Source organism: Paroedura picta, chromosome 8 (assembly GCF_049243985.1).
Source record: "Paroedura picta isolate Pp20150507F chromosome 8, Ppicta_v3.0, whole genome shotgun sequence".
NCBI classification, from domain to species: domain Eukaryota; kingdom Metazoa; phylum Chordata; class Lepidosauria; order Squamata; family Gekkonidae; genus Paroedura; species Paroedura picta.
Genome location: NC_135376.1, coordinates 13,348,905 through 13,364,786, shown reverse-complemented (window position 1 = coordinate 13,364,786; position 15,882 = coordinate 13,348,905). Strand labels below are relative to the sequence as shown.

At 44.7% G+C, this 15,882-nt stretch overlaps 1 protein-coding gene across 2 annotated transcripts in view; it reads left to right on the top strand.

Annotated features, from left to right (window-relative positions):
* Window positions 1-15,882, top strand: part of FNDC3B (fibronectin type III domain containing 3B) — a 311,990-nt gene that overhangs the window by 69,457 nt on the left and 226,651 nt on the right. For both annotated transcript variants that reach the window (XM_077348400.1, XM_077348401.1), the window contains exon 2: window positions 8,035-8,173. In XM_077348400.1, coding sequence (XP_077204515.1) covers window positions 8,063-8,173 — 111 coding nt within the window. In that variant the 5' untranslated portion in view covers window positions 8,035-8,062. The remainder of the gene's footprint in view (window positions 1-8,034; window positions 8,174-15,882) is intronic.

The window sequence follows — 15,882 nt, the reverse complement described above, 5'->3', positions numbered from 1 at the left end:
CAGTGGTCCATCTAGTGGAGCATCCTGGCTCAGTAGCCATCCGGATGCCCTTGAAAAGCCTATCGGTAGGTCTTGAAGGTTAAAGCATTCCTGTGGCCCACCCGCTGCACTTGTGTTCAGAAATTCACTGTTTCTGAAGATGGAGGTTCCCTTTTGCCTGGGCGGCTAGTGACTCTTGATGAACTTGCCCCAAAGACCAACTTCACTATAACATCTTACTGGTCTCCTTCCATAAAACCCCAGAAGAACTCCCCCCCCCCAGAACAAATAAGATCTGAGGGATCTGGTATCAGCAAGTAGGCTGTCTTGAATTGGAATTCAAGTTACCGTAGTTTTATAATTTTAGTTGTATGGTTTATTATTTTATGATATACATTTTAATGTATTTATTATGTTGTCAGTGGCCCCGAGCTGACATTTGGGAGAGGCAGTTATATCAATCTAAATAAATAAGCTGTTTCGCCTATCCTCCTCCTCTCCTGAAATTTTCCTTTGCCTCTTCTCATTTTTCTCTCTGCCCCTGTCTTCTGCTGCCCCTGGTTCCTGAAAATCTGTAATGGTTCTCCATCTGGACGCACCATCCTGCCTTCTGCATGGAATTCTTGTTCCGCTTCCCTCCTCGATGGCTGCAAATTATTTTGTGCTCATTCCTGCTCATTCCATACTTTTAAATCCACCGCTTTGTTCTGGCTCTCCCAGCAGCCAATCAAGGGAGGGGGCAGAACAAACCTCTGCTTTTCTCCTGCCCCTTTAATGGGCTGCTTTTTCAGTTCACAGCTCAGCTGTGTGGGGAGGAAAGGAGGACTTGCAGGCCTGAGAACCTCTTTGGTTCTCACCTGTTTTTCAGGCTGGGTTTTTTGTTTTCCCTTCTTTTCTGTTGTTTGTCAACACTGGAGTTCGGGACAGTTTTTCCTGTTCACTTGGGCCAATTGCTAGAACTTTTGGCTGGGTTGCTAAAAATGCACTTACCGTGAAATCTTCCGCTGTGTTTCCAACATGTTTGTGCTGGCCTACGCAAGAAGCTGCCACATAGGGCCTCAGCACATCATTATCCATAGTGGTGTATCATAGGGCTGCAGGTGTCTGCAGTCAACACCCATTTCCGTGTGTGGCTCGCTGGGCAAGGTGGTATATAAATTAAATAAATAAATACATATCCTAGCTGGGGCTTTCTGATTCACCTGGTAGCCCAACTGCTCAGAACCTAAAGTTGCCCAGCCAGTTTGAGAGCCAGTTTGGTGTAGTGGTTAGGAGTGCGGTCTTCTAATCTGGTGAGCCGGGTTCGATTCTGCACTCCCCCACATGCAACCAGCTGGGTGACCTTGGGCTCACCATGGCACTGATAAAACTGTTCTGACCGAGCAGTGATATCAGGGCTCTCTCAGCCTCACCCACCTCACAGGGTGCCTGTTGTGGGAGAGGAAAGGGAAGGCGACTAGCAGCCACTTTGAGACTCCGGGTAGAGAAAAGCGGCATATAAGAACCAACTCTTCTGGTTAAAGCTTCTTTGAAAGTGCTGATTTCAATAGCAGTCTAGACTCTAGAGCCTTAACTCCGGGTGCCCTTGTTTGGTGAACAAACTGGACGATACCCCTTCAGGCAACGCAGTGGTCTTATTCTGTCCCTTTCCCCCTTGTGATTGTGGTGCTTGTGTCATGGTCTGTACTTATCAGGATCTATTTCCAGCCTCTCTGGGTGTGTCAGGAAGTAGTTTTATTTCAAGTGGTGGTGTTTGGATACTGAAATGTTAATCAACAGGCTTCTATTTAAAGGCGGGCGCTGCCTTGGGTTAGAAATCTCCGCTGAACTTTTTATTTATAGTCAGTGTAACTGGACGTAGAGGGGGAAGGCAGTGCATGAAGAAATTGCTATATAGAATTCTGCAGTTTTCTGACAAAGAAAAACATGCATCTTATGGGCTTGGATGCGAGGAGGCTTGTATTCTTTGAAGTATTGTAAAAAGATGCACTTAAAGCCATTCAGTTCTGGACGGATGCTGACACACTGAGGCTAGACTCTTGGCTTCTGCTGTTTTCCTAAAGCCTCATAACCTGAGACACCTTTTAGAATGATCTTACTTCACTGTGCGGACGGAACTCTTTCCTGTAAGGGAACCGTGGGGTTGGGTTCCACTATGAAGCTGGCCCATGAGTTGGGCACACAGACCCTACGGGAAAGAACCTGAATCTTGCTGGACACAAATTGCCTATATAAAAGAAGTGGGTCATGTTCAAGAGACCCTGATGTGTTTCCCTGAACTTCTAAGCAGGGAACAGAGAGTTGAGCAATATGTTTGCTTGGGCAGGCAAGTGGGTATGTTGGATAGGAGTCTGAAGCAGGCATGACCATGGCTAGCACTGAGCATGGCTTGCTGGCTTAATCTGAGCTTATTCCAAACATACAGTGGAAACACATCATCTTAGCAGGCTATAAGAGGTTGCCTTAACCACTGTTTGATCCGTGTAGCTTATAATGCTTAATGACAATGAAAATAGCCATGCTGGACACAGTGATTTCAGACTGTTGTTTTGTACCATGTTCTGCATCCAAACCTTTAACCTTGGTCTAGGTCAGGGGTAGTCAAACTGCAGCCCTCCTGATGTCCATGGACTACAATTCCCATGAGCCCCTGCCAGCTCATGGGAATTGTAGTCCATGGACATCTGGAGGGCTGCAGTTTGACTACCCCTGGTCTAGGTATTCCAAGGCATATCACCTATGGAGACTTATTAGTTGTTTATTATGGAGTGAAAGATCAGCTGATGTCCTTGGATAACCACAGTATCTTGTGGCCACAGGTTGAGATAAATATTTACTGTGGAGATCCAACTTGGGTTCGCAGACATTAGATGTCCGCTTGTCCGCAGTAATCTTCTCCGTAGCAATTTGTTCTTTGCTTATGTGGAGCTTTCCTTTCTAACCATTCATGTCTTGATCCTTTTTCGCCCAGCTGATAGCATTTTGGGTGGCTGGTGGAGTAAAAGAAAAGTACTTAATATATTCTGAAATATTGATTATTGATGATGGAAGGAACTTTTGGGAATTTAAATGTTGTGTGTGTCTCCTGTTGGGTGCATTCTGGTCAATCTCAAGATTGTATAGTGGACATTTACGACATACAGAAACAGAGCCCTGGAGCTGGCAGGGGTGACCCCTTGTGGAGGGGGCTTGGCCCCCCCAACACCCCGGGCCGTCCAAACCTCCCCCCCCCACCACACCGGCTTACCTTCTGGCCCCGGCGTTCAGCACGTGCTACGCTGGGGCAGCCCAACATGCCCCGCCCCCGTGCATACATAGGGAACAGCGGGGCATCTTAGTGGGTACTGCCACGGGTAACTCATGGGGATAGGCAGTGGCTCAGTTGGTGAAGCATATGCATGGCATACAGAAAGCCCCTGGCATCTCCAGTTTTAAGAAAAAATCAGTCTGGGTAGATGATAGACCTTGATGGATCAATGTTCATGCACAGGTTGTGTTTTGCGTGTTGCTCCCGCTGTCTATTGTGCAAGTTTTTGGGAGAGGTGTTAGTTAATTGAAGTTCTTGTCCTTGCTCTGTCTCCTTTCCCCAGTTCTACGCTCTGTACTTGTAATTAGAGGAAATCCTGCGTTCAGTTAGAATATCTCCAAACCAAGGGTCTATGTACCGTGTTGTCATTTACTTGAAGCTGCTGTGAATTACTAGGTTTTGTCAGAAGAAAATGGGAGGAATTATCTGAGGAGCAACATTTTCCTGGCACGCCTTGGAATCAAAATGTGTCTTTAGAGCCTTCTAGGAAACTCAGTTTTAAAAATAAAATGGTGTATTGTAGCGCTCTGGACTCCTGTGTCCTGAATGGTGACCAAACGCATTGTGATTCATGTTAAGCATCCCTAGATGGAAACTTCTTAGATAAGCACTGCATCGGTTTGTTCTGTTTGGTTTGTGACGGTTGCCATATGCAACTAATTTATGTGTTGCTCGTTGACATCTTGAGTTAATTTGAGCAAAGCAAAAAAACAGCACATCATCTTCCTGCAGAGCCGTAGGGGTATTGCATTATCAATTTGACACGCAGGTTGATTTCAGCGGGGATCCAGTGGTGACATGATCGGCTTAGGGGGTTCTGACTTTCCAACAGTTAGAAGACTTTCCTGAGTTTGCGGCTTGGGCTGGGAATATTAGGCTGTTTGCCTGATTTCCTAGATTTAGGCGGGGTGGGAAAGGCAGGGATGGAAAATTTATTTTATTACATTTCTCTCCCACCCTTCCTCCAAGGAGTTAATCGTGGTTCTAATGCTTGTGATTCTCCCGGTGCCCCTGAGGAGCAGATTAGGCTTAGAGAGGCCACTGATGCAAGGTCACCCAGGGAGTACCATGCTCCATGTTTAATAAAACCCCCAAAACCCTGTGCCCCCCCCCCCCCAAGCACAGTACAGTGTTGTTACTGTTATGCTACGTGATTCCAACGCTGGGGATTTCTGCATGTGTTTGAGGAGCTAACATAGATAGGTTAAAGTCTCTGAATGAACGGTGGTCTCGGGGACCCCATCTCTCTGCCACAAACTTATAAGGTGACCTCAGTCAAGTCACTCTTTCTGAGCCTCAGTCTTGACATCTGCAATGTGGGCATATAGTCATTCTGATCTGCTGTACAGAATAGTGTCTATATAAAACATTTTGAACGCTGGGAATTTAACATGAATACGAAATATTCCATTCCGGTTTTTAGAAACTGAAAGAGAAGTTAAACCTTTCATTTATTTCTGCCTTTGGATAACTCTGTTGCAGTTCATACTTACAGAGTAGCCGGTACTTGATTTGGTATGCAGAATTATTTGCTGCAAGATATTTTGCTATCCCTCCTACATTCCTTACGTCAGGGGTAGTCAACCTGTGGTCCTCCAGACGTCCATAGACTAGAATTCCCATGAGCCCCTGCCAGTGTTCGCTGGCAGGGGCTCATGGGAATTGTAGTCCATGAACATCTGGAGGACCACAGGTTGACTACCCCTGCCTTACGTGGTATGCAAAGTTTCCCTCAGATTCATAACCCTGTTAGCAGATCATTTGGTACTTCACTAGAGTAGGTATGCATATATATATTTTATATTACTGTGATCTCTGGCATGCTAAACATAAATGTTTTTGCAATACTGGAACTCTTAAATGTCCCCATAGAAGCGCCATCTTGATTAAGGGTGGATGGAATTATGTCCCATAAGAGATTATTTAAAGTTTTTTACAGTCTGTCTTCCAGTCTTTTTAGAATCCTTATAATGATGTTTGATAGCTAAACCAGGAGTGAATTGGGGACACGGTTGGATTTGGGCTGGCGTACGGCCCATTAAAATGGGGAGAGTCCCTCGCTCATAAAAAGTATATCTTGAATGCACCAGTACACACTTGAAAATGTGGTTTTCCTGAGGCTGAATTTATTTTTCTAAAACTGCACCAATAAGAGTAGCATTTTTTTCCATGTGAGCTCTCTAAATTCATATTTTAACATGTTGAAAGATGTGTGTGTGTATTTGTGTGTGTGTGTGTATGCCCACTCACCCACCCACAAGTGGCATCAGGATTTGCAGCACCATCTTGGCCAAGCAACATCAAGTGCTTCCCATAGATTCCTTTTGTTTTTTATGCTCATAAGAGTGGGAACTTATTCTCTAAGTGTGAAATTTCATTTTTCTGCATTTTGGGTTGAATGAAGGCGATTGATGTTAGCTTGTTGTTTCCAGAGGCAGAGAAGAGCCAGCTAAAAATAGGGGATGGACATATAAAAAATTGAGTCTGCTTTGTACCCTTCAGATTCCAGTTTTGAAAATTCTGAGTTTTCTGTGTCACCCCCAGTCATGCCCCTATTAACCCTGCCCTTGCTTATGGACTGGATAAATTGAATGTTGTTCTCAGCGTAACTATACAGCCAGGGTTTGATGAAGCTCTGGGGTTTCTTGACATCCTTGGATAGAGTATCAAATTTTACTCTATCCCACATATTCTACTCTATTGCCCATCACATTCTATGCTTAGACAACGACTTGTTGTCCCTATCACGATGGACCTTTCTGGCCCTATGGACAGAATAACCAGACATTTGTTAGCTGATAGGTCCCCAGAAATAACGGAACTGGTGGCCGAATTCTTAGCTACTGTGATACAAAAGGACAGTCGGCTAGGCAAGAATCAGGTCTAGACCAGGGGCACCTACAATTGGTGGAAATTACTGATTGCTGGGCATTCCGGAGGAATCTACTGTTGGTTACTGCTTATTTTATTTTCTTTTATTTGCTTATCTAGACTATGTAATTCTTATCAATTAATTATAATTATGAATTACCCTTGTTCTTATGATGTTTTATATGCCATTAAAGGTTCTTTGAATTTGGAAGGGTTTCTCAAATGGGTGGGAATTAGTTAATTTTTTAATATATTATTTAAATTTGTTAAAAAAATTATTGGATGCTATGACCATATATGGTCACGTCGATCCTCCCCTGACCCTCCCCATATTGCCAGTGATGGGCCTGGAGGGGCCCTGGGCAGGGGTATTCTCAGCTATGCTTCCCAACCATATTTTGCGTTTTCATACCTCTTCTGGGGTTTCTCGAAGCCTGAAGAATGTTTCCGGGGTTTCCCAGTGCTATACGACGAAGGCGTCAATGTTTATGGGCCAGTATCCTAGAAAGGCACACTTCATTGAAGTCAGTATGGATTCCACAAGTTGAATTGAGTGTTGGCTTTCAACCTGGGTCTCTTTTGTCATGTGACCTTCCTGTCTAACTACTCCTGATCTTGAGACCAGCCCTCATGGGGTGACAGCCCAGTGAAATTGAGAGAATAGTTTTCAGGGAAATAGTTTGGATCTCTCAATGCAACCTGTGAGTGTCACCTTTGAAGTCGGCTCCAATGGAGAGAGTGGTTTATAAATTTAAAGAAATAAAAAAGTACACACAGCAGCTAGGTGCTGGGAGTATCTGTGATAACAGGCTTGTTTTCAGCTGAAGTATGCTTTCTTTCTCAGCCAAAATTACTCTTTTTTTGGATCCCTGAGACATATTTGTTGGAACTCAGATTATAGCCCCTGCAAACCAGAAAGTTACAAAGAAGAAGGGCTTGTTTTTTATACCCTGCTTCTCTCTACCTTAAGGGGTCTCAAACTGGTTTACAGTCACCTTTCCCCACAACAGGCACCTTGTGGGATAGGTGGAGCTGAGAGAGTTTGGAAAGAACTGGGACTGACCAAGAATTGCATCCCGTTTCACATGGATATATAGAGAATCAAATCTGGTACTCTAGATGAGAGTCTATCACTTTTAATTACTACGCCACGCTGGTGTAATATTTCACCTCATTTGAAAATGTATTTTGAAAGAAACTTAAGTCTCTTATATCCATGTCCAATGCAAGAACACACTTTGGGAAGTAACTCTCAGTTGTACGTTAAGCTGGAAATGGAAATTTTTCCTTAGATTTTTATGGATTTGTTAAATGCCTACAGAAAACAGATGGGAGGGTAATTCTCAGGCGTGATCCTGTGCAAAGTTACTGGGGTTTTTCTGCATAAGATTGCACTTCGTAAGCCTCACAAGAGACATGGCCTCGTCTAAATCTTAAGTAGCTTCTGCTGCATTTGGGAGCATTTGTTGAGATTCCACAAAATATTCCTGGGAAAAGAGTTGAGATGGCAGGCTGGCTTGAGTCAGGAATGTCTCTGAGGTTTTGATTGCAATATTTCTTGATAAAAGAATGCTAAAATGAGGAATGGCTAAAAATTACTATGAAAAACAGCCGAAACCTCTTGTGTAACAGTCTCTAAACTTTGTACTAGAATTTCGGGCGAGCGCTGTACAAGTAGAGGGGAATGCCTCTAACAAGGGAATGTACTTAACTGAAATGCTTACATTGTATAAAATGGGGAAAAAATGAATTCTCCACTTGATTGCCAGGTGGGAGGGGGAAAAACCTCCTGCAACGGTAGCAAAAACAATTTTCAAGAAGTTGTGCAGGAAATGCCAGATTTATATTAAATATGGCCTTGTCTTTGGCTCTTTCAGGAGACCCGCCGAGGAAAATTCTCCATGAATGTACGTCACAATGATGATGACCGACCAAATTCCGCTGGAGTTGCCATCACTGCTGAATGGGGAGGTCGCCATGATGCCTCACTTAGTCAATGGAGACGGAGCGCAACAGGTTGGTGGATCCTGAAGGCCGAGTGAGAATCGAGAGGCCCTGGGTTATTTTGAACCTGTACAGATCTGCTGCTTTTCTGTGCAGACAGGCACGTGCATTGGTTAAAAATACAGAAATGTCCCTTCATACGAAGAATATAAACTTTAGGCCAGTCAGTACTCAAGATCGGTAGTGGTGCTGAAACTCTGTCGTTGTGATTCGGCTTACTTGTTCGTTATCTTTCAAAGAATCAGTTCCTGAAATGTCATAGTAGACCTCTTGGGTGACGTGGCTTGTTTGCTGCAAACTTTGCATTAATTTTAATATGTGTGTGTGTGTTAATGCCTGATGGTGTCCTGCTAGGGTTGGGGAGGGAAAATAAGGGTGTAAGAGCTTTCCTGTTCATGCAGACTGACGGTTCTCTTCTTGCATGGCTTTTTCTTTCTCAGAATGAACTATATAGAAATATATCTGGAGAAGCAAGCAGTGACTTGTGAATGCTCATACCCTGCGCAAATTTTCTTAGTCTCTTAAGGTGCTACTGGATTCTTGCTCTTATCTAAAGCAATGTAGTTTGCAACTGGAGGGATATGTGCCTACGGTTGTAGTTCAAAGAGCACCATACGTAAGCTGAAAGACTACACATGGAGGAAAGAGGTTCAGCTTGTTTCATTTAGTTGCATGACCTCATGTAGTATTGCAGAGGCCTTTTTGAATGAGAGGGGAGCATTATTTATTTGATTTGTATACTGCCCTTCCCCACAAGCAGGCTTGGGGTGGTTTATAGTTAAAACCAGTACCCCTCCCCCTCTCCTCTTAAAACCCCTCCCCTCTGCCGGACTAACCGGACTGGGGATGTTCTAAAATATATGGGAGGACCTGTCACTTCATAGCAGTGGTACTGTTATTTTCCACTGATGGAAGAAAATACATAGTGACAAAAAGCTACTGTGAATTTAGTAAGGCAACAGTTTAACAGGAATAGCAGCTTGTTATTACACCTGAACTGACTTGCAAACTGGCAACTAATTAGTTCTAAATAGGGTTAAGTGCTCCAGTGCGCTTTGGACACTTTGGCGAGTACCGAAGCTTGAGGCAGCCAGCACTATGGTGTGGAAGGGAGGGGTGGGAGTGGTGTGCCAGCTGGTGCACACATGCAGGTGCAGAGCTCTGTGCCTGCGTACAGGTGCTGCCCCTCCGTGCCATGGAACTGGCCACCTTGGGCTTCAGTGCATGCCGAAGCGGCCAGAGGGCACCAGAGCATGCAACCCTAGTTCTAAATGGTCCGGGACCTGTATCTTTGGGACCTTTCCTCCTATACCACGTCAAAGAGTGTTTAGATCAATTCAAATGAGTAGCCGTGTTGGTCTGAAGTAGCACAATAAAGAGTCCAGAAGCACCTTTAAGACCAACAAAGATTTATTCAAGTCATGAGCTTTCGAGTGCAAGCGCCCACGCCTTGAATAAATCTTTGTTGGTCTTAAAGGTGCTTTTGGACTCTGATTTTATTGTTTACATTAACGATCCCCAACCTGTGGGCCGTGGACCACATGTGGTCCTTCGACTAATTGGAGGTGGGCCCCGAAGGACGCCTTCTCCCTCCCCCCGGGCCCTTTATTTCATTCCCCCCCCCAGCCCTTTATAACACACTTCATTGTTGTGGCGTGTCTGTATCTTATTTTGAAGGGATGTTTAAACATTACCATAGCAATCAGAGAGCGTTAGGGCAGTGGTTGAGAGTAGAGGAGTAAACTACCCCCCCCCCACACCGGGCCTCAGTAAAAGGCGTTGAGTGGTCCCCGGTGATAAAAAGGTTGGGGACCACTGGTTTAGATCAAGTAGCCAAAATCTGGCCCTGAAGAAATAAAACTGGCCTTTATGGCCCTAGCCCTGGCCTGGTAGGACACTGCCTTGACAACGGTCATGCAATTACATCATTTCCTGCTGTACTGGAATTAGTGCAGAGTTTAGTGGTTTGATTCCAAAAAGAGTGGCATTCTGTTTATGTACATTCAGGAACTTTTAAAGAACAAGAGACGGACTTCATTGGCCTTGCAAATGGGCCAGAGCCAGCTACTCTGCATTTAGAGAGTGTTGTGATTGTGTTACGATTAAGTTCTTGCCATGATTGCACAGTTGTGGGGTGTTGCACAGAGCTGGGCACTTGATGTTTATTCCTGAGAGAGATCAAAGTGATGCAAAAGATCTGTCGTTTGATTGCTATTGGCTGTTTCCTCACAGAGGCAAGAGCACACTTGGTGGGGATGAACATGCATGCACATGTTGGTGAATTCACCCAGACTCCTTTTCTGTCGGAAGGACCACTGGTCAAGAGTGTGAAAATGGATGCCCCCTTTCCCGGTGAAATTAAGGCCTTGTAGGTCATGTAGAACTCTAGCACAAGATATGGTGTTTGGATTTTCTGGTTTAAATTCTGATCTTTAAATTCTGAAGCTGCAGCGCTTCTTAATATGCAGATTGGTTGTTAAGAAATTCATGCAGTGCACAGTATCTTGGTGTCTTTAATGACGGGAAGTGAAAGCCATAGAAACTGCACTGCCACCAATGCATACCAAGTAGCCTTAAAATACACACCTAAGTTGTTTCTAAGAATATTGGTAGGCATTAAGGATGGAGTCAAGGCAGCTCCCGCTGCCTTCTTGCCCTGAACCATAGGTCTTCTGCATAAGAATTTCACACATTAGCTGTGTCTGCTAAGTGCTCTTGCTTCAGATCTAGGGTGACGCGGTGAAACTTCCTATTGTTAACAGCCTTGCATATCCCCAATTCTTAATACTTCCCCCAATTTTCACTCTGCCTTCATTTAATCTTATCCAGTTTTCTTTATCATATATTCTGCATGCAGATTGACAAGAAAGGGAGCTAAAACACCCATTGCTGGTATTCTTCAGACTGAAATTTGGCTATTTCTGATTTTATAATCCTCCCCCCTGAGTTATTGTAAACTGTGGCTGATAAAATGGCGACAAAACCTAGACTTAAATCCCAGTTTGTTACCAACAATGGCAGGAATCTCCCAATTTGGATCTTCATCGGCATCCGATCAAACCCTGACTTAACAAGCCACGGTTTGTTTGTGACATCCGAACTGGAGTTTGATCTCAAATTCACAGGTTTTGAGAGCCCAGGTTCTAGTTAGGCCAGGTAAACCCAATGCCAGGAGCTTTTATCTCTTTCCTCCTGCAATGCAAACCTGTTTGCTTATTTTTTAAATTTATTGCAGTAGGCCAAGATGCATAGGCTCAAGTGCCTTCTACTTTATACCAAGTCAGGTCACTGGTCCACCTAATCCCATACCATCTGTTTTTTTCAGTGGCTTTCCAGGATCCCAGCAGCAATCGTTACCAGATCTGCTACCTGACGTAATTTTAACAGGAGGTGCCAGGCTTTCTGGGTGCAGAGCACATACTCGGTCACAGAGCTTAAGCCCATCATCCTGGTAACTGCTGAGTCCCTCATCTCCTTGACCTCGCTCAGCTGCTCATATTGCATCGGGTCCAAAGAGCTTTTTATTGCTTCCTCTACCATCAGATGTCTTTTTAACTTCCTGATGTATACTGAGCTGGATGTGACTCAGAACAATCCCAGGGTTAGCCAATGAAAACAACAAAAAGGCCCACACGAGGGGAAAAAAAGGAGAAGTCTACGCAAGAGAAGAGCAAATACATAATAGTATAATTATACTTTTGAACTTCTAGTACTGAGCAGCTGGCTCTTGTCTGCTGTACAAGAACGGGTATTGAAGGAAGCAATAAAGATGTATGGGTTGGATCCAGCTAGTGCTTTTACTGGTGGAAAAGGAAGGAGGGTGTCCTCTTTGACCCTCAAAAAGGCTGTGTTGGGGATCATGGGATACCAGCAAGACAAAAACCACATGCAACTGGGATTGGAAGGGAGCTGAGCAAGACTTGAGAGCAAGCAAGCAAGCTTCCCTAAACTCATGATAGATTCCAGCTATTTTTGTGAATCAGTTGTCTAAAGCTTTGCTTTTTTGAGAGAGCCAGTTTGGTGTAGTGGTTAGGAGTGCAGACTTCTAATCTGGCATGCCGGGTTCGATTCTGAACTCCCCCTTATGCAGCCAGCTGGGTGACCTAGGGTTCGCCACGGCACTGATAAAACTGTTCTGACCGAGCAGTGATATTAGGGCTCGCTCTCTCAGCCTCACCCACCTCACAGGGTGTCTGTTGTGGGGAGAGGAATGGGAAGGCAACTGTAAGCCGCTTTGAGCCTCCTTCGGGTAGGGAAAAGCAGCATATAAGAACCAACTCTTCTTCTTCTTCTTCTACCTTGAATTGGAAAGAAACACAGGAAGCCAGTATGTTGAAGTTGAATGGATTTCACGTGTGCCCCTGTCCCAGGAGTATGTTTGCAGCTGTGTTTTGTATTGACTGTCTTCTGAACCGCATTTGACGGCCATCCTGCGTAAGGCACTTTAGCATTCGTACATGGCTGCAGAGATGCACTCGGCTATGTGGAGTAAGCGCTGTGTAAATCTCAGAAGCTGGAGAGTTAGCAGAGCGAGATGGTCAGAGGTTGTGGGTGCACAGTGCTTGTGCTCACCGAGGGGGTCGGAGAGCAAAGCGGGGTATGCAGAGAAAGAATGTGCACATTTGCTCAGATTTTGTGTAGTGTGCAAGGGAAGGACGCAGGATATTGTTCTGCAGATTTAGAAAAAAAAGGTTTAGCATGAAAAACAAAACTGCCTCGTTAATCACTTTCTGCTTAGGTGATCAAAGGGCGGGTGTGTGTGTGGGGGAACCCAACCTAAACACCACAAAATCTCTTAAATGGCAGATTAGTTGGAAGAAAGATAAGCGCGTGTACAGCTCTTTAATTTCCTTCTGTTGCTGGAGCATTCTTTTTAGATGAACACTGTAACTTTCTGTAATTACAGCTTTTAGAAACAATGGATTCCCTTTAAAAGAAGGGAGGAGTCCAAGGTGAGGAAACCCTTTCTTCAGATCAATTACACCCTAGGAAAATGATCTCAGGACCCAAAGAAGTTCCAGGATTTTTTTTTGGGGGGGGGGAGGAGAGGGGGTATGGATAGAACTTGGGAAATGAACGGTTGGAGCAAAATCTTTTGCTTACCACGGAGCTGTTCTCGGTTGCACTGTATAAACAAGAACAGGCCTGATGTGCCTGGATGTTATTTGTCCCAGATGGAGATCTTAAGTTGGCTCCTTGCATGGAGCTGATGTCATGGTGTACCAGCAATGCTCTGAAGTTCAGGCACTCACAGCATCCATTTTATTCCTCTGTGATTGGCGTGGGAGGGGAAGCATTGGCTGGAAAAAGTGTTTCACGGCCTCCCACCCCCCTTCCCTTTGCTGCTGCTGTGGAGGACAGCGTCATGGATGTGAGGCTGTTGCCAAGGTGGCAGTAGAGCTTAATTGAAGGAGAAAAAGAAGAGTTGGATTTTATATGCCGCTTTTCTCTCCCAGAAGGAGTTTCAAAGCAGCTTACAATGACCTTCCCTTTCCTTTCCCCCACAACAGACACCCTGTGAGGTAGGGGAGGCTGAGAGAGCCCTGAGATTATTGCTCAGTTAGAACAGCTCTATCAGTGCTGTGACTGGCCCAAGGTCCCCAGCTGGCTGCATGTGGAAGAGGAGCGGGGAATCAAACCCGGCTCGCTGGAGTGCCTAACCACTACACCAAGCCTGCAAATTGCTAGTCCTAGCCTTTTCTGTGTACCTCTAAGAGGAATACGTGGTAGTTAACTGTGTAAACAGGTAGCAGAAGAAGAGGGTGTATCTTAAAGCAAGTGGGGAAAAATATTCCTGCTGTCTCAGGTCCTATTCTGAGTACGTTGTGTTTTCTGCTCCAGTCCCCATTTATTTATCAGTCTAAGTTTACAGAAACTGATTCCTGCCCCAGCAGGTGCTGTGTTTCTTGAGAGAAGTTGAACCGTAGTGTCAGTGCTGGGCTACCAAGCTATGAGTAGCCACATTCAAACTGAGGCCTCAGAGAGAAAGTAAAAAAAAACCTCTAATGACCTCTTTGGCTCCCATTTTAAGTTGTGTTGTCTACGTCTGAGTGTTGTGTTTCTGTCTCCTGCTTTGATTTCCCATCCCTTTTTTGTTGTTGTTGTTGTTGAATGATACCCTACTTCTATTTTAAGTTCTACTTGTATATGTTAATAGGTGATTGCAAGGTCTGCTGTCTGAATTTTTCTTCTTGTTTGGCCTACTGGCCATCCTTCCTGTTAATGGAGACCTGTGGACTGGAGGCACTTTTTTGTCACCATTAACCAACCAAGGGCCCATAATTTCTTCCCTCTACTGGGCCCAATGGGAGATGCAGAAATTACAGAAGAAAGGGGTGAGGATGAAGAATGCCAAGAATATAGGCTTTGTTTTAAAGAAGTTTTGGATTGTTGGGTGCTCTTCTTCCTCCCAAGAACAGGGGTTCCCTAGTGCAAGGGTAGCCAACCTGTGGTCCTCCAGATGTTCATGGACTACAATTCCCATGAGCCCCTGCCAGCATTTGCTCATGGGAATTGTAGTCCATGAACATCTGGAGGACCACAGATTGACTACCCCTGCCCTACTGTAACCAAGAAATGGAGGCCTAGGGTAAACATCAGGCTGTTTGGTGTGGGCTTGATTCTTAGTGACTCTCATCCGTAGAGTTATCTGTACACAGTGAGAATGTATGATATGATACCACATGCAGTAAATTTCAACAGCATCCATGCCACAACATTCTACTCTTAGGACAAGTTTACAGGAGTGTGTTCAGAGATGTCCCTTGTTATTGCAATTTTCTTAAGAGCCTGGGGAACAAATCAGATGACACCCTGCCTACAGGAATATTACCAAATTGACAGGCAGTTGGGTACATGGTGGATAGGACTGTCTGCAAATTCACAATGTCAATTCTGGGAAACCTCTAAGTGATATAAAGTAGCTCTAAGAATAGGTTAAAACTCCTTGATAAAACCAAAAAGTGATGTTTCTATGCCATTTCCAAATTTCCGCAGAAGGGATGTAGGGTAGTTCTAGGAAGAGCCCGAAACTCTGTGGTTTTAGGAAGTTCCAGGAATTCCTTCAGAAGTGGTTTCCCCCAAAAGTGAAATAGTGATATCAACTATGTCACTGTTTTTCCAGCGGGAACAAACAGCTGGTAGTAGGAAATCTTGTGCACAGAGCTGGAATATCCAACAAAATGCTGCTCTTGTCGGGGACCGCATGAGAGGTAAATATTTCTGGAAAGACAGAATTAGTGGATATTATCACATTGCTTCTATTATTCCATTTACACACTGGAGGTTTCATGCCGGGTTGCAGGCTGGAGTTTTAGTCATGGCAGGTTTCCCCACCTCTTCCTGCACCCACATGGGGGAGCATTTGGCCTGGTGTACCTCATCGGCCCCCGATTTGTGCTCCTGCACGGGAGCTGGGGCAGTGAAGTTCCCAGTGCATAAACGGTCTTAGTGGGAAATTTGGTCTGGATCCAAACCCGTGGCCCTGGGAGCTGGTTTGATAGCCAGTGCTGGTGGGATGTATCAGCTGCTGTAACACCCTTTGTCACCCCCTTTGACTGCCTATAGTGGTGGAAAGTGGGAGGTTACTTGAGAGGTTTAGTTTGTCAGGGAGAATTGTAAATTCATTTAGAGATAAATTGACTGTTCCTATTTAAAAAACGAAGCTAGGAAAAACACGAGCACTGGGCTTTGGTCTGTAGTTTTCAGACATACAGCCAACT